The following is a 17,818-nucleotide window of genomic DNA, read 5'->3' on the forward strand; positions in this document are numbered from 1 at the left end:
CATTATTTACTTTTGATTTTGCAGTTTTCTGCTCGTTGAAATTTTCCAAACTTTGAGGAGCATATCGTAAATATTCTATTTTCCCCAAGCTATTGCAGTCCGAAGAAGCAATCCAGCATCTTGAAATGGAGCTAAGTCTCACTCAAGAAAAGCATAAAACATGTATTCAAGAAGTAAGCAATTTTTCAATTTTCTCAATTTTTCGCATTGAAATGTTAGTAGTTTATCAGTTATTTGAATTTTTTTATGATTAAAGGAACAACAAGAAGTCAGTTGAGTGAGCTGAAACCTATATTCAAATTATCATGTGGTTATTTAATTATTGCAGTTATTACTCAAAGACAATCGATAGATACTGAAATGGCATAGGCTATCTGTCAGTCAACTATTAGCCAATCAACAAACGTGTGGGTAGTATTGACGTGTGGTTGATGACAGATGGCTCAGCCCACTCAAATACCTGTCGATTGGCTTTAAATTCTCTTAAAAAACTCCTGTGTTCATAATAAGTGGTATCTTAGTGCGAATATTTCAGTTTTCAGTTTTTTAAGATCTGTCTTCACTGATAACGGTTTCGATACGCCCGAAAATTGTTGCTTTCGAAACGCCTAACGTCAAGATACATAATTTTTCAATATTTTTTTTATAAACTCCAGATTCATAACGGTTAAGTTCCTTGTCTTTTTCACAGACAGCCTGGTATCACATTTGTTGATGTAATTTTGGTCATAAGTTTCATGTTTTCTCAAATATTTCTTTCCTTTCAGGTGGCCCATAAAGATGGTGTTATTCTAAATCTTCAATCAGAACTAGACGCTACGCAGCAGGAATTCGAAAATACTGTGGAGGAGCTAGGGCAAAAGGATGAAGAGCTTGCCAAACTTAAAGCCCAAATCAAGGAACTGAAGGCAGAGCTCAAAGAGCTTCGGTCAGATCGGGAAGAAAATATAGCTAAGGTTTGATTTTCGGTTGTGTATACAGTGGAACCCCGTTAATACGGCCACTAACGGGCCACCAGAAATTGGCCGTATTAACAAGGAAGGGTAAAATTTTGGAGTTTAATGGGTGGAAATTAACAATAACATCCTAACGAACTTTTCTCTTAAATAGACATCTGGAAATGTAGATAAAGTTATACAAAAATATGTTAAATAACTATTCCACAAACAAAACGAATCGGAAGTCCTGGGTACTTGGGCCTTAATCACCATTTTGCAAAAAAAATCGGTGACTTTTGACTGGTTCGTTTTGCGTTCAAGCCAATCACTTTGAGTGTCTGCTGTGTGAGTGTCTGCTGTGTGAGTGTCTTAATCACACCAGAAAGGGTGTCTGCTGTGTCATTGTTTCCTTTTGACTCGAGGAAACATAATACATCTACAAGGCAAGATTTTGCCTCACAATACAAATGACCGTATTAAAGGGTTGGATTTATAAAGAATCTGGCTGTTTGGGATCGCAAAATGGGCCCATCGATACTGATATGTTTTAAAAGTCTTCATGCTCAATCAAAAACCGTTCCCACCATCAAATGGTTAGAATTATATGCATCCTCGGTTTGCTCATATGAAATTTCCGCGATAGAAAAAGCAAATGCTGTTTTTTCAAATGTCTCCGTTGTTGCTGCCCACATTGATAATGCAATGGATATATTTTAGCATTGCTGCTTTGAAACCCGGTTTCCCCTGTTTCTGTAAAGATGCAAAACAAGAACTAATAAAGAATGCTGTTCTATGTTATTTTAATATGCTATTTGTTGTGTTATAAGAGGCATTATTAGGGACAGGGTTGCAGGAAATGACTAAATTCCTAAAAGATCCTGGGCGTGTTCATGTCTGCTATTGCTTAATGTTAGACATTTTTCTATTTGGCTTTTAATTTAGACTCACTGTCAAACAACTTTTTTCATGCTGTGTAGATCGAAGACCAGGAAGACCAAATTAGAAGACTGCAGAGTGAACTCGCTCGGCTTTCTGAAGAGGTCAGGAACCTTATACTGTCTTTGCGTCTTCTTTTTAAAGATTTTCTTATTAAAATTAGGAACTACTTATCGTTGCTTTTTTTTAAAGATTTGTCATAAACAACTTGAATTTTTGTATTGATATTGAAGAGGACGGCTTATTCTTGGATCAAAATTAAACTGATATCTTTTAGCATTAATAATTGACTCTGTTGTTTGGAAATAGAAGACTATAGGAGTGTCAGTTTGGCTTCGCAATGCCACCATCATTAACTTACAAAATATTGTTTTTGTTAAGTTTTTTCAAAGCTAGTCAATAATGTCATACCATGAACAGAGAACTCCTGTGCACGCTAACAGAATAACTCCCATTCACATGCGCAAAGTTAATATTTCTTCATTTTCAAAGACTCAAAGCAAGGTTTCGAAGATCAAGCAAATGGAGCATACTTACACAATCGAGGCGAAAAATTACGAAAGCGAGGTTTGTTAAAGCAGCAAGTCTTTGTAATTTTCCCTGATGATGCAAGCTGCGGTCAATCTAAATTTTTAAATGAATAGACAGCAACCATGTCGCTGGCATCTTTAAGTCTATTCCAGGCCTTTTATCTGTCTACTTGGACTGAAAGGGACAAGGTGGATTTAAAACCAAGGGTAAAACGTTCTTGGACAACTGCTTACATAAAATCATAATGCGCCCATCAGTGATACTCTTCTCGTTGTTTTTTGCTTTTTGCCATGTTTGGACAAAAACATTCTCACATCCACTAGTTATCTATTGCTGATGAAAATTCAAAGCCAGTAATTCTTTTTATGTTTTAGTCCCTTACCTAAAAGCAATTTTTCCTTACTTGGTATACATGATAATCTGACACCCGTTTATCATTCAGTTTTTTTTATTATTTTTATAAGCTTTTTTGTTTGCGTTTAATTTATTTTTGCATGCTTTTCCGGTTTAAGATTGAAGCATTGCAATGCGAAAAGAGTGAAGTGAAGAGTGACTTGGATGAACTCAACGAACGGCATGATGAGCTGCAAAGACAGGTTTGAAAATATGTCCTTTTGAATAGAGATAACAGACTTGTACGCTCCTTTTGAGCGCGAAGAGCATCATAACCCTAAACCCATAGCTTCACAATGTGTGCTTGGCATCTCTGTCCGAGTGTTTAGCTCTGTTGCACTAGCATTAAGGCACGATTTGGCATTTCCATTCCTAGTCTCATTTCCATCCCTAGTCTCATTTCCATCCCTAGTCTCTATTCATACCAATATACACTATATTCTTTCATCTTATTTAGCTTTGGGAATCAGAAGAGAAAGTTAAAAATCTATCAAGCAATGTACAAACTTCAGAGAAGCAAAGGAAAGAGATCACACAAGAGGTGAGTTTTTTACAGGACTGGACTGTTTGATTTAAAATAAACTGTTCAAAGAAAATGGGTAGAAACTTGAGATTGCTGTCAATGAAATCCTTTCTTCATGATCACACTCTCTGACTGTAACTGATATGATATGATGTTCTTTAAATGAAAGCTGATTTTGTATTTTCCTGATCAAAGCAACTATGCAAATGAGCATTCATATTAACTTTACTCACAATATCGAATTATTCTGGCTATATGATCAGCTTTTTGTAACTATTTTGAAATTTTTCTGCACTAGAGGTTTGTTTGATTTTTATACGAGATGATCTTTTTTTAGTTTCCAACTGTTTAGCAAACATTTCATAAAATATTCCATTTGTGGCATGACCAGGTTTGAGGCTTTTGCCAATAATTTGCTGTGGGGCTTTGTTTGTAGTAGCATACTGTATTTCGAGGGCCATGGAAATCGCCCTGATATCCCTGCCATTATTAGAAATTGAGTTAAATGAAAATTGGACACTCAACAATTTGTATAACATAACAATGTAAATCTTGTTTTCAAGAACGAACAAAATGTCGAATGTTTACGAAGAAGAGATAGGGAAATCGAAGATCTGACTCGAAAGGTAACTTAGCTATTTTCAATTTCATTCCTGCTACATGCAGAAGGATGGTTGAATTTTTCCTTCTTTTTAGAACATTGCCGGTGTCTTACTTAGGTCGAATATCTTTATCTTTGGTAATTTGCTGTGATTTTTGTAGCTCCACTAGAATTTCGTCGTTTCGAAAAAGATTTAAGATTTTAGAAATATGTAAACGGAAGTAGTATATTTGTAATGACGAAACGAGCAGGGTAGATGCAGATTGTGAATGAGAATGATTTCAAATGCTAGACAGTTTTTGAGTCACATCAAGGTGAGCCTTTAGATTGGTAATGAAAGAGCTTTCATTGCAAGCTTTGGAAATAAAATCAGTTCATTTCTATTTTTTGTTTCTCAGCAGGGTCGATTGCTTCAAACGAATGTTTTCTTTATCGTTTATATTGATCTTTCAAGCCAGATTAAGCTCATTCTGAAACACAATTTTTAGTTAAAAGGTAGATATCTGAAACAGTTAAGAATTTACATAAACTGGGAGTTACTTAAAGGTAAATTATTGTGGGTTCTATTTGTTTCTGTAAAGGTGAACAGTGCTGAAAATGAGCTTCAAAGCTCACAAATAAATTGCCAGCAACTTGAAAGCAAACTGAACTATGCTGAAGAACAGTTAAGAGAAACGAAAAATAAAGTAGATCATTGCCAGGGTGCCATGAAGGCTTTAGACGACAGTTTGACGGAGGCCAAGGAAAAGGTTTGTGTCATCCACAGCGTTTTAACGAATATGTCACTAATTCAAAGCTTTAGATCATAGAAATAAATGAACCACTTTGCGCAAAACCAACTTCATGTCACCTTACAAGAGTGATTTAATTTATTCCAATTTGTGGAATTTTTTTTAATGTCAGCTGTTAAGGCTACAACACTTAGCAATATAATTTATTCGTTTATTCAATGAACACATTTTTCTTCATGCAAATGTTTTATTCTTAGGTTCCGTAAACAGATTGCAAAGTTTTTCGCAAATTTTTTTAATCCAACTTTACGCTGTTAAAAGGGATTAATTTATTCAATCGTTTATTCAGTTCGTATCACACCTTGTACCCAATTTATTGTATTTTCTCCCGCAGATAATGACTCGTGATGCAGAAATCGTTCGATATCAGATTGAATTTGATAATTTGAGGAATCAACTGGAAGAAAAGTCAAAACAAGTAAGATGATTCTGAAATTCAGTAAAACCTTTCGGCAGCTTTTTGCCTTTTATAATTTCAGAAATTGATCTTATTTCGATTTTGGATTTCTGGTAGATTATTTTATGAGCACCTTTATCCTAATTGTTTTTTATTCAAATTTTATCAATAATTCATTTATTTGTTTCTAGTCCGAAAACCAATTTCAGAGGATTAAGGAAATGGAAGAAGAAATCGTGAAAGTACAGTCAAAAAATCAAGAGTGTGAAAAGCAGCTGGATCGGTGCGAAGAAGTTTTGAAAGATCTAACTGACAAACTTGCAGAAAAACAAAAAGAGGTTGGATTAAAATCCGAGATTTAGACCCCGTTTACACTGTGCCGGATAAATTTTATCCGCATAAAAATTAATTCAGATAGGCGTCGCGTTTACACTAGACCCACGCTATCCGTACGAATTTGAGAGCGACTATCCGAACAAAATTAGTTCATCTAGGAAAATGGATTAAATTAGTTCGGATAGCTATGTGGTACAGTGTAAACGCTTTTATCCGGATAAATTTTTTTCACATCGTATCTTGATCGAAAGCGATTGGCTATTTCATCCAATTTAGTTTTCACTGTCTCCCAATCAAGACCATTCGCCATCTTGGCTGCCTTGTTGTCGATAAATACTCGTGTTAAAAGTGCAGCATCTTGCCAGTCCATGTAAAATTGGTATCCTTGTCAGCTTTCCCTACTTTCGTTGCTAGTTCAGTGTCATTTTGCTTCAAGAACAAACTATTAAAACAAACTAATTTGTATTGACAATATCTTTGGATTTGGTCTAAAAGAGAAGCAGATGATTCTGAAGAGAGAATGAAGTCTTTTTACGTTGGCGGGAATTTTGTTATTATTTTGTTGCCAAGAGAAGACTTTATTTTGGGCGTTCTGTGCATGATTTAGGTCATGTGACTGCAGTTATCCGGCACAGTGTTAACGGAAGGGCAAAGTGGACAAAATTTATCCGGCGCAGTGTAAACGGGGTCTTAAAAAATTTCACGACTTCTACCCCCATAATGGCAGCTTAAATCGTCGTCTCAGGAGAATAAAACTATTCGAAAACGAACTTTTTTCTTGTCTTCTTTTGTTCTATATTCGAATAATTCCATTGTTCTATTGTTGAAAGTTTTTTTACAAAGAAACCGATTCGATAAACCATTGTAATACGAGTATGCCAAAAAGTTGCAGCGAAATTTCTTTGATTTATTTCAAAACGAAGCATGGGAAATACAAAGCTCATCTTGTAAGTTTAATAAAGTTAAATCTCCTACTTATCATTTGATTTAACTCAAGAGAAATGCAGTGGCTTTTCTGTCCTAGATAATGTTGCTCCGGGTTAGAATAAAATTTTAAAATTGCTTTGAAAAATGGAGTTTCGTAAAGGTAAAGCAATGCCTGCCAGTTTGTGATTTGCTTTACTTAGATTTATGGTTGTTAATTTGTTGTTGTTGAAGAGTCTATAGTTCCAGTCAATAACCTGTCCCTTTAGAGGAAATCTCAAACCATAAAAATCAGGACCAACGCAAGCGACAAGGAGCGATCGAAAGCAAATAAATCCGATTTGAATCATGGGTTCTGATAGAAAAATACATAGAATATATAGAATATTAAAAAAGAAATCATAGAATCCATAGAATCATAGAACCCAGATATGAATCTCTTCCTTGTAGCTTAAAAAAGAGCATTATTTGAAGATAAAGTAACGTCAACCAATATTTTGGGAAGGCATACGGGGCTTCATCACAAGATATATCAAAGCTTTACTTTGTTCCTCTCTAATGTTTATTATCAAATTTTCATCGCAAGATTCATATAATCCAGCGGACGACATTTTTCAGAATCTCTTCTTTGTAGCTTAAAAAAGACATTGTAAAAATTAATTTTTTTGTTTTAGACATTGTCTCAAAATGCGAAAATAACAAAACTGGAAAATAGCAATAAGGAATTAAAAGATTTGCACAGAAAAGGCCAGGAAGAGGTAAGCTGTACAGGCTTTAAGATTTGAAATGTTTTTGATTATTTTTTGATCTTTTTCAGATTTAATCCTTTGATTCTTCCATATGTTTTGAGTATTACAAAGGTATTTTAATCGTTGGCTTATAGTAAATGGATGAAACGGATCTAAATTTTCGTTGAGTGCGAGTGTATTTTTCTTTATCATAATTTTAGCAGATATGAAGGCAAACAACATTTTCTCATACGAGGTAGACCTCTTGGAGAAAAATGAACTGCCGGCTTTATGCCGTCATATAAACTCGAATACTGGTAACAAATTTGATATTCTAATGTCAGGATTTTCCTCAACTTTGCAGCTGAAGTCCTCCCAAAACTCAAACCGCCAGTTAGAAAGTGAACTAACAAATGTGAAGGATGTATGTTCAAGGCAAAAAGATCAGGTGTGTTGCAGTTATTTTGTTTTGAACAACTAAAGCAAAAAGGATGAATTATAACAAGGAATGTTGTTTGCACTTAAACACGAATCATTACCAAAATATGTTTATCATGCGCAAAATAGTACAAATTACTCTTTATATTGTGAAATGCATTTTAGCATATCTTTGCATACTTTGAAGTACATTGTTGGTCAACTCTATGCAACGTACGTCAGCTTTGATGATCTTCTAATTCCTGTCAATAACAGAATTTCAGGGTTACCGATTCAATTTTAAAGCACAACACAAAAATTATATCGTTCAAAAACTTCAGGAAAAGAGAATTTGAGTAACGAAATAGTTAATAATGAAAATGTTACCTGTGTTCCTTAACTCTCATAGTAGACTTTGATCTTAAGGTTGAATTTTTTAACTCAGTATTCATAACAGTTGATTCCTGCTGTTGTCAGAAGATTGAACATTTTGGTTATAATCACAAGCAAAACACAATTATATGTGGCTAGATTATCCTCGGATAACTTCAGCTGAAACAGCATTTTTAAGGGACCCCATGTTGGCTCGCAATCGCTTTACTTTGCTGAGTTAATCTGCAATGAAGTTCAATTCGTGACTGCATCATTGCCTTGATAAGATAGGAAAGTTGTTGCATGGAAATAGCGATTGGTTATTCCATAGAAATGATCTATTCAACGCGTGTTGCGCGAGTGTTGCTGACATATATTTTGTCTTTAATGTAGATACAAGAGCTTGAAAGTCATTTCCGAAGTTCACAAAACATGGTGAGGTCGCTGGAAGATGAAAGAATACGTTTGCATGAAAAGGTTGGATTGATTGTTTTGCTGCTAATTGTTGTGTATGATAAAGTAGTACCTATTAAATAAGAAGTCATACGTACAATTGTGTACAGGAGAAGTTTATGATTTTTTTGCATCACTCTCCAAGCCCAATTTTGTTATATCTGCTATTAAGATACGTTTTCTCCAGAAGTGTGGAGGGGGGTCGCTTTTCTGGACCGCTGTGGCCAGGATTGTTGTTACGGAATGATGAAGGCTAGACTGTTAAGAAGTGGTTTAGTATTTGAATGTGTTAACTGTTGTCTTTGCGTGAGAAAAGATGGAATGTAAGAGGCGTGCTGAACTCAAATAGATATATTTCTACCCATATCAAGCACAGCTATAGAAGCGGAGCAACAATATCGAACGAACAAATACAATTAACTATGATATTTTTATCCAATATTTGTATGCTGTCAAAAAAGAGAACTTTTTTATCCTAGCTTACCAATGTGAGTGATAGTATGAAAGTGCTGAGGAAGAATTTTGAAGAGGAGAAGGAGCACAGGAAGTCAGAGGTATTTCAAGGGTTGTGATGTGTCCCTATTCATCGATGATAATTCACATGTATATAGTCATATCTTGATATGTGCTTTGTTATTTATTATGTAAGGTCATTTTTTGTCTGATATAAATGCGCTTGGATACGAGGTAACCCTTGGTCAGGCCAACCTTTATAGAATTACTTAGCTTTGGTAGCCTGTTGGACATTTGTTAATTAGAATCAATCGTTTGATAAGTTTTTTAAGAAATAGGTTAGTAAAAATGTTTGATTTATTCATAAAAATTTTAGGCTGGTTCAAATCTTTTGGGTACTAGAGAATTGCTGCATTGACCTTTTGAATTGCGATTCTCGCTCCCGCATTTTTTTCCATTCAGCTCTTGGTTTGTGACGGGGAAATGGGGGTGTGGCAAGGGGTAATTTCTGGTTGACCCACAGGCCATATTCTACCTAGAAACGATTGTCTATTTATGTTTTTAATTTCCACTTTTAGGCTTTTGTTTATTTGCTAAATGCAATCGTCAGGCAATCCATTTTGAGTAATTTCATCAGAGTTGTGACAGTAGCTTAATTCTATGAGGCGATTTAATCCGTTCCCTCGTTTGAATTTTTCATAGGGCGAAATCAATACAGATAAAATCAAAAGTCTGCAGCGAGAGCTGAAGATATCACAGGAATCTAACAAAGAGCTGATTCAACAGGTATGCTTATCAACGATCGCAACAGCTACAACAACAACCACGAAAACAGCAGCAACAATATCAACAATAACAAAAAACATTTGCACCAATTTACCAGTAGCAACAACCACAAACAGCATTAACAAAATTTTATTAAATTGTTTAATATCTATGTGTCCTGATTTGCTTTGTATACGTATTTGATTCTGCGTCTGCAAAACTGCTTGCAAGTTTTCTCTTAACAAATTGAACTGTCCTTGTTGTACGGTTCCTTGGTACCACCATGTTGTCATGGCACAGGAAAACTCAATTTATACAAATGTACTTTTTAAGCCGAATCTTTAAAGAGCTGTTCTTAAATTGCAGGTGAACAAATTAGACAAAGATGCAAATCAGCTCAGAAGATTGCTGTCAGACAAAGAGGTAGAAGGCAATTTGAAAAATGACGAGGTAATTATATTGCAGTTTCAAATTACAGTAACTTCTCTGTAATGGTATAAAGGCTGCTAAATTGTAATCTTTCATTGTAATCTTTAATGGAAAATAAAGGGCATGATATGTCAGAGTAGATATGATAGCAGTACAATAAAGCCACATAGTATTTTGGGGGTGGGGGGTGGAGAAGGAGGGAGGGAGGGAGGGAGAGGCTGCTGACAGATAACAAATAAGGGACAATATAGAAATTAACATACATATAAACCTCTTGCATTAATTTTTATTTTGGGAAAAAATTGAATATATGAGCATTTAGAATGTTCTAGTTTTTACTAAAGAGGCTTGTTTTGATTTAGTTCTTTGAGCTGAAAACTTTGCTAACATTTGCGAGTTTCTAAATTCGTTTATTTTTTATTGATTGTAGCATGTGCTATTAATTTCTTTACTTTGTATTGCAGCTTTACAATTGTGAACAGACAATTAATGAGCTGCATTCGCAGTTGCAGAATTTACTTGAAGACAAGAAAACTTTAATGAGGGAGGTTGGTAACGAATTAAAAGATAGTTGCAACGATTTGATCCTACTACGGCTAATTAGCAATGCCTTAGTCTGGTAATATTCATATGTAATGTTCCTTTGGTACAGGTCAACTTTTTAGTTCTGATCCATGTGGTTTTCTCATCCTTTTCAAAGTAAAGCATATGACATTATGTTAAATTTTTTTTACAATATCCTATCGCGATATTTTGCTCATACTTTCTGTTGGAAGTTGCTGCACTAATTGTAGTTAAATTTTTAGGCGATAAGAATTATTTGTAACAACTATCCTTTAATCGCTGATTTTTTTTCAATTAAGAATGCTTCTATATCGACTGAGCTCGGCCAATTGCGTACAGAACTTAGTGATTGCAAGCAGCGATACAAAGACACTGCCCAACAAGTAAGTCTTCAAGTTATATGAATGACACTGAGTGACATCCCATTGACAGCATTAGTGAGTTTAATCAGATTGCGCTTGAAATATCTACTGAATCGCATTTCGTAAATATTCCGATTTTTAGATGAGTCATTTGGAGTGTATGTAATTGGTACTATCAAAGTGCAAAAGGGGTCAGGGTAGAATTCATTGCAACCGAGCGCTACAAGCCTCTTCATATATTCTCTTAAATTGTCATTTTTCCTAAACAAGCCCTATTCAAGTCCCATTTAAAAGATCCAACATTTTACCCTATCTGAATTTGTGCGCCTAACATTTGAAAAATATTGTTGGTTAGTGTTGGGTGAAATAATGGATCGTTTGAACGGGACTTTATACATAGTAGGTAACATCTACATGGGAGTCTCTAAATATATACAGAAGATAAGAGACCCATCAATTTTCATCATTATGTCAACGAAGGGTTAAGCAGCATCTCTAAAAGGCAATTCCCCCGGCAGAAGGGTCGTGTATAGGATCACAAATAAACAGTTGGAACCATCTTTTTGGGGTTTTACAGCTTATCTTTGTTTCTTGTAAATATTTCACCTGTTGTTGTCGATTCTGTTGTAGCTTGCACATCATGAAGAAAAAGGAAATTTGTTAGAAAGAAACCTCGCTGCGACACAGGAGCAACTAAGTTCAAGGGTTGCCGAGGTAAGTTGCCGAGGTAGAATGAGAAACGAAAGTATACAGTAGCTCTTGTTTCATTTCCAAATGATTTTAAGCTATGCTATGCAAACATAGGCAGCGCAGTCAACGACATAATTGAAAGAGCAAGTAAGGTATCTATATTAAAACCAGCTATAAAAAGTCAGCTTTCATGTTCCAATAATTTCACGTGTGCGTTTTTCATGTTCACGTGAATCATCAGGCGCATAGAATCAAAAACAAGATAGCTTCATGGAAGAATGAGAAGTAAAATATTGTATGGTTTCTTTTCCTCTTAGCGAATTTACATCGCATTTATCTTTTTCATACTCATAAAAACTTTTTTATATCTTTTTCATAAAATTTTTTAATTTTTTTTTACAAGGCTGTAAAACTGGAAAAGTCCATCAAGAAATCGCAAGTCGACCTTGTGTCCGCGAATGATGAGTTGTACATCAAAGCTCAGGAGGTGTGGAAAACTATTTTGCAACAATTATCAGATTAGTATTACCAACAAATCCCCTTTATGAAACTACAAACACTTCATCTTTAAATCAGCTTTATGTATATACTAAAAGTCAACGCAGGTTGCCCAAATATAATGAGCTGTGTTCTTTTAGATCGGTGGTTACGAAAAACAAATTGAACAGCTGAAGACTGATTGTGCTGCTGCGCAGAAGCGATATAAAGATGCTGCTGATGAGGTGCGCATGTGTGATTCATGTATCTTCATACTTCCGTTGGCTTCAGTTCTTTGAACATTTCTTTAACATGACGCGTTCCTTTGAGTTGGTATTTTTTTCTGAGGGTTCCTTATTCTTTTGGTATCGGAATTTCTGCTGTGTTTCTTATAAACGCTTTCAAGATTGCGTTAATTCTGGTGCCATTCGATAAAGACATTATGCCTAGAAGCAGTTTTCAGTGGAATTTACTGAATTCACAAAGCTCTCTGGTAGAGCTGTTTAAGCTTCTAAGCTGCTATCATGTGCTACGGCCGATACATCTACCATAGTTCCCCTATTACAATTTTCCTCGCCCATTGACAACCATCTACTGCATTTAATACTCTGATATGTCAATTTTGAGTTCTGCTTTTCAGAATTCCCAGTCGCAAATGACAATACAGCATTATGAAATGGAACTGAACGATTCTCATCATCAAATAGACGCACTTCAAACCCAGGTATCATTTTCCATTAAAAAAATCTATCAAATAAACAGTATATGTTCTTAAAATCAAAATCTGCCCAGCAATAACTATACCAGCATAAATTGCAAACTTTTGTAAAGTTTTCTTGAGTCATTTGATAAAGATTTAAAATCTTCCCTTAAGAAACAGCCAAGATAAAGAATTTTCTGGGTGTGATGGTTAAAGGTCTTTGATTTTCATTTCTCCTTATACCTCTCTTTCGCAGTTTTGCCATTTTTCTAGACGCTGGCTTTTGAAACTTTATGAAGAGTACAATTTGGTTCATGTTAACCTGAGTGACATCTTTTCGATAAGCAAAAAATATCAGTATTATACAAATTCAAAATAAACAGCTTAAATTTTCACGCTTTTCTATGCTGTTTTTCAATTTTTGCTTTTCCAAAGGCTTATTCAGCTTATTTGTTTAAATCAATATAATAGCTAATAGCTTTTAAGAGAAAGCAGGAATGTAACTAATTTCCAAACCAATCTGACCAGAGTAACTGTGAATATTAAAATGCAAAAAGAGGCTCCTACTGTCTAGACGATGCTTTGGTTCAATATTTAATTATCACAATGTCTATTACGATTTTTGCGATTCGCTGATTCGCTTCTCTCTCGTAATCTAACATGCGTATTGCAATTATTCCTTTACAGCTTGGTGACCAAACCAAAATATTAGAAGATCTGAAAAAGGGCTTTGGTAACACACAAGCCCAATTAAAGGACTCGCAAAAACAGGTTAATTAGAAGTACAAATTTGCTTTTGCTCGTATTTTCAATATTTGTCAACACTATGTTGAAATTCTTCTTGGACTACATATTTGCCATGGAGATTCAAACAGTTTTGTTCTGCAAAAGAGTAGAACGAATTTCAGAGCAGTTATCGTGTTTGCATGTCGGAGACTTATTGGAACAGATGCCGTTAAAATTCGCTGCATTATTTGGACGTTTTGCAAATATTGTTCTTTAGTGAGCCTCTGGTCTGCCATCAATATACACGTTGTGGGAGAAAAACGGTTTTTATACGAACTCTCAAGATTCCTTACAGTGTATATATATTTAAAAGGGGCAGTACATTAAAGAAGGAGGGATGTTAGGCGGGTTTTTTGTGGGATTCTCGGGGATATGGGTGTCAATATGTTCTTACAATATACACGGTATCTATCACAAATTGCTTTGAAAGAAGCAAAAATTTTGAAACATGTTACTAAAGCTTTTCATCTGACACTCTTCAGAGTATAAAACGTCTGAACATATATCCAAATCTATAATAGTTTTTGATCTCAGAATAAAATGGTTTCGATCTATGTTTTGACGTTTTATACTCCGAAGAGTGTCAGATAGAAAGCTTTAGTACTATGTTTCAAAATGTTTGCTTTTTCAAAGCAATTTTTATATCCTGTACCACGGAAGGTTCCTATTACCTAAATACTAGTTCTGTAACACGTAGAAAAGCCAAAATGTTTTTATCTTAAGTAAAACTAGATTATCACTTGCTTATCCTTGGTATCTATTCCAAGCAGAAGGCTTCCTTGCAAGCATCTCTCATTTAATTGCTATTTTCAGATTCGACAACTTCAAATCGCAAACAATGAACAAGTTGATACCATCTCAAGCCTCAAAGAACAAGCCACAGATATGAAAATCCAGGTACTTTTCTGAGGTCGCAGCTTGACTGTCTGATGTAAATACTTTTCAAAAATGAGCTGTGGCTGTGGCCTTTTTGTGATTATTTTGCATTGTGTATAGAAAAAAAGAGACAGGCACATGGCATTTGGAAAATTTGCAAGTGTACAATGAGTTGCAACTTGTTTCTGGCAAAAGTTGGCTGTTGTATTGATGTTAAGATGTTCCGCGCTTGTGCAGGGCTTTTTTCTGACGTCACAAGCAATAGGGAAAATATATTTCTGTGAACCAAATTTATGTTGATTCTCGGACCTCATTTTTCCATCTCAATTTTAGGTGAAAGAGAAAGAGAACTCCAATGTTCAACTGAGAGAAGAGCTAGGAACATGTCTACAGAAGAACCGATCCTTGTTAGAAGAGGTAATTTATACAAATGTAACATGATTAATCGAATTTTAACCTTTGCCTTACTCCTCAACTTATTCTTTAATGATTAAATTTCAGTTGGCTACAAAAGATGGCGAAGTTAGAGTTATTCGTGCCGATTTACAAGGAGCACAAAGAAAGATATCAAATCAAAACAGCGAGGTAGGGATCAATTCTTTTTGCAAAGTGAAAATCACAAGCCATTTTCTAGAACTCATTTTCTATATACAGCATTGTATTTGAATACCTGTAACCTTTTTTTGGTTTCTCTTCTCATTCAATCTTCCTTTAGATGCTGAAAGTGCCTATAGGATTATTTCTTTTGTCAAATCATAGTTGTCTTTTCGTAGAGGTCTGTCTTTTTTGGTCACTTGTCTCTCTTAAAAGAAGACGTTTTAAGATAAAGTTGCATCGTAACAAATTTGTTTTATGTATGGTTCATCAGCATTTTTAATCTTGTTGTATAAAATGTTTTTTTCAATAATCTCAATTTGCTATTGCTTTGTATTCAACATGTTTTTCCCAAAGCATCTGAAAATTCTAATCTATGTGTTCTTGCTTACAGCTTTCAAGACATGATGAAGTTGTGCAACAATTGCAAGGCGAATTGAACAAGGTCAAAGAGCAAGCGAGAGTTTCCCAAGCTGATGTGAGAAATTTAGATTTATTTCCACTTCAAAACTGCTAATATACACATTTGAAAAAGGAGTGAATTTTCAGCCATGCTTACAATTTTCAGCAGTTCGTATACCACTCCCTTCCTGCATGCTTCAATTATAACTTTATTAGATAATTCTTTTAAGGTAAACAAAATTTTTTTCTTCAGGTAGCCAACAACGAACAGGCAAATCAAAGCCTTAAGGTTCAGCTGTCCAGCGTGCAAGGAAACCTTCGTGAATGCATGGAGCAGGTTTGCGTCTATCTATGCATGTTGTTTACGTGAAAAGTTATGAAGCGTTTTTGCCTGAACCGTTTTGATTCTTGAAAGACCTTCAAGTATTTATTCTATCTTCTTATTTCTCTACCCTTTTATCCTTTCTTAATTTCCTTGTTCGGCAATTATTAACCTACCTTTTTCAAGGCTGCCATCTCTGAACTTTTTATAAATGGCCATCTCTTTGTTTTGTCGAAATTCTGATTGAATCTCCTTATAATAACCATCTAAACATTCAACAGATTTGTTCTTTGCAATTTTCTTTCTATTAAAGATGATATTTAATCCCGATGTCTCCCTACTCTGTTTTGAAAATCTTTTTTCGGATTATAGCTATCGAAGAAATCAAAGGAAATCGCATCGCATAAGAGTGAAGTTTCTTCTTTAAAGCAGAAGAAACAAGCAATGGAGCAACAGGTTGGCAACAAAAAATACCTTCATTTATTAAATTTGTCCTGTTATCAATTTCCACGAGCTGCTTTTAGATTCATGTGAATTTCTCCGTTTGTATGTACTTTCAGTTTTAATCGCCGTTTGTAATTAATCCTGTTCATGTTTTTCACTAGTTTCTTGCGTATGAAGAAAAGGTTAAGAAATTAAAGTCGGAGCTAAAGAAGTCGCAAGAAAAAATGAAAACTGCAAATGGAGAGGTATGGAAGCTTATCAAAGAAAAGAAGCTCCGGAAATCCACTTTCAGATTCAGCCTAGTTGATACTCTTCAGACAGCTTATATGCAATGACGTCACGATACTCCCGTTAAATCTATTTTTGAGAGCTCTTTGAGAGTCTTTGAGAGTTCTTACACCACAAAAGGAAGAGTTGAGCAAACATGGGAGAGTCAGGCTATCACTTTTTAAATCAAACAATGACAAATAAAGTTCAATAAAATTGTTTTATCAAGCTTGGTTTCAAGCCTAACTTGTGGACATTAAAGTAAATTTCAAGTGATAGATTAAAATACAAACGTTGATAGCTAATATTGATGTTTTACAATGTTTTTCTTTCTTATGATACATCGTTTGATCAAATTTCTGCTTTAAGTACAGCGATTTTCATTGTTTTATCTAACCGACATGACTGCCCTTGAAGATCATCGCCGCTGTATATGTTTGTCTGCAACACAAGTTCTATTTTTCTTTTCTGTAGGTGACGTCAGCCTCTGCAAACATGGCAGAACTCAAAGAACAGCTATCTGCAGCCCATGAAAGAGCTAAAAGATCGAACAAAGATTTATCCAGGCGAGACGAGCAAATAATTACGCTGAAAACCGAATTGGCATCAATCCTAGAGAAACTGAAATTGAGGGAAGAAGAGGTACCGCTTTTGTGCAGCTTTGTTACTTCTTTAAACCCTATACAATCAACAATTACCTGATGATCATTAATGCAATTTGTTGCTTTTTTCTATTCAAAACTCAAAGACATAGCTACTAAAATGATTTTAGAACCTGAGTCGTGCGAGGCAATCATTTCTTTAAAAACAAGTTATTGAAACTTGTTTGGTGTATTGAATATTTCTTTTGCAGTGAAATTTTAGATGTGATTTTGCTTTTTTATATATTTTATTCGTTTACCTTTCTATTTAGTCTTGACTTTATAGCGTTCTTTTTCATTCGTATTTTATAATATCTTTATAGCCTCTAATCCACCATATCAAAATTTGAATCGTTTTTTGTGTTGTTTATTGTGAATTTTTATTACTTTATCATGATAACAAGAATAAATCTGTTTTGTTTTGTCTACCATTTGAGATTTTGTTCGACACACAGTGTTTACAATAATTATATCGCTCTTCTATTTTGAAATAAAGATAGAATTGCTTTATAACTTTGTGTTTTGCCGAAAGATATTTTTGCTATTTTAACTTTTTCTGAAAAATATGCTTGTACTTGCAATCGAGCTATGACTTTCACAGATATCTGCTACTTTCACAAACATAGGTGCATTGACAATGCACAATCGGTTGTTTGCGTTGAAATTTCAGATGGTATCTATCGGCAGAATATATATTTCATTAATC

At 34.7% G+C, this 17,818-nt stretch overlaps 1 protein-coding gene across 1 annotated transcript in view; it reads left to right on the plus strand.

The window, feature by feature from the left end:
* The window catches only part of LOC135690716 (uncharacterized), a 36,547-nt gene that overhangs the window by 7,735 nt on the left and 10,994 nt on the right, over window positions 1-17,818 (plus strand). The window contains exons 12-42 of the mRNA XM_065208353.2: window positions 90-173; window positions 768-956; window positions 1,916-1,978; window positions 2,367-2,441; window positions 2,918-3,001; window positions 3,256-3,339; window positions 3,885-3,947; window positions 4,504-4,671; window positions 5,048-5,131; window positions 5,302-5,448; window positions 7,045-7,128; window positions 7,463-7,546; window positions 8,281-8,364; window positions 8,820-8,894; window positions 9,496-9,579; window positions 9,925-10,008; window positions 10,452-10,535; window positions 10,851-10,934; window positions 11,544-11,627; window positions 12,007-12,090; window positions 12,242-12,325; window positions 12,721-12,804; window positions 13,468-13,551; window positions 14,380-14,463; window positions 14,776-14,859; window positions 14,944-15,027; window positions 15,431-15,514; window positions 15,692-15,775; window positions 16,133-16,216; window positions 16,366-16,449; window positions 16,946-17,113. Of these exons, the coding sequence (XP_065064425.2) occupies window positions 90-173; window positions 768-956; window positions 1,916-1,978; window positions 2,367-2,441; window positions 2,918-3,001; window positions 3,256-3,339; window positions 3,885-3,947; window positions 4,504-4,671; window positions 5,048-5,131; window positions 5,302-5,448; window positions 7,045-7,128; window positions 7,463-7,546; window positions 8,281-8,364; window positions 8,820-8,894; window positions 9,496-9,579; window positions 9,925-10,008; window positions 10,452-10,535; window positions 10,851-10,934; window positions 11,544-11,627; window positions 12,007-12,090; window positions 12,242-12,325; window positions 12,721-12,804; window positions 13,468-13,551; window positions 14,380-14,463; window positions 14,776-14,859; window positions 14,944-15,027; window positions 15,431-15,514; window positions 15,692-15,775; window positions 16,133-16,216; window positions 16,366-16,449; window positions 16,946-17,113 (2,880 nt within the window). The remainder of the gene's footprint in view (window positions 1-89; window positions 174-767; window positions 957-1,915; window positions 1,979-2,366; window positions 2,442-2,917; window positions 3,002-3,255; window positions 3,340-3,884; window positions 3,948-4,503; window positions 4,672-5,047; window positions 5,132-5,301; window positions 5,449-7,044; window positions 7,129-7,462; window positions 7,547-8,280; window positions 8,365-8,819; window positions 8,895-9,495; window positions 9,580-9,924; window positions 10,009-10,451; window positions 10,536-10,850; window positions 10,935-11,543; window positions 11,628-12,006; window positions 12,091-12,241; window positions 12,326-12,720; window positions 12,805-13,467; window positions 13,552-14,379; window positions 14,464-14,775; window positions 14,860-14,943; window positions 15,028-15,430; window positions 15,515-15,691; window positions 15,776-16,132; window positions 16,217-16,365; window positions 16,450-16,945; window positions 17,114-17,818) is intronic.

This window comes from Rhopilema esculentum, chromosome 4 (assembly GCF_057945365.1).
Source record: "Rhopilema esculentum isolate cy_ngs chromosome 4, ASM5794536v1, whole genome shotgun sequence".
Taxonomy (NCBI): Eukaryota; Metazoa; Cnidaria; class Scyphozoa; order Rhizostomeae; family Rhizostomatidae; genus Rhopilema; species Rhopilema esculentum.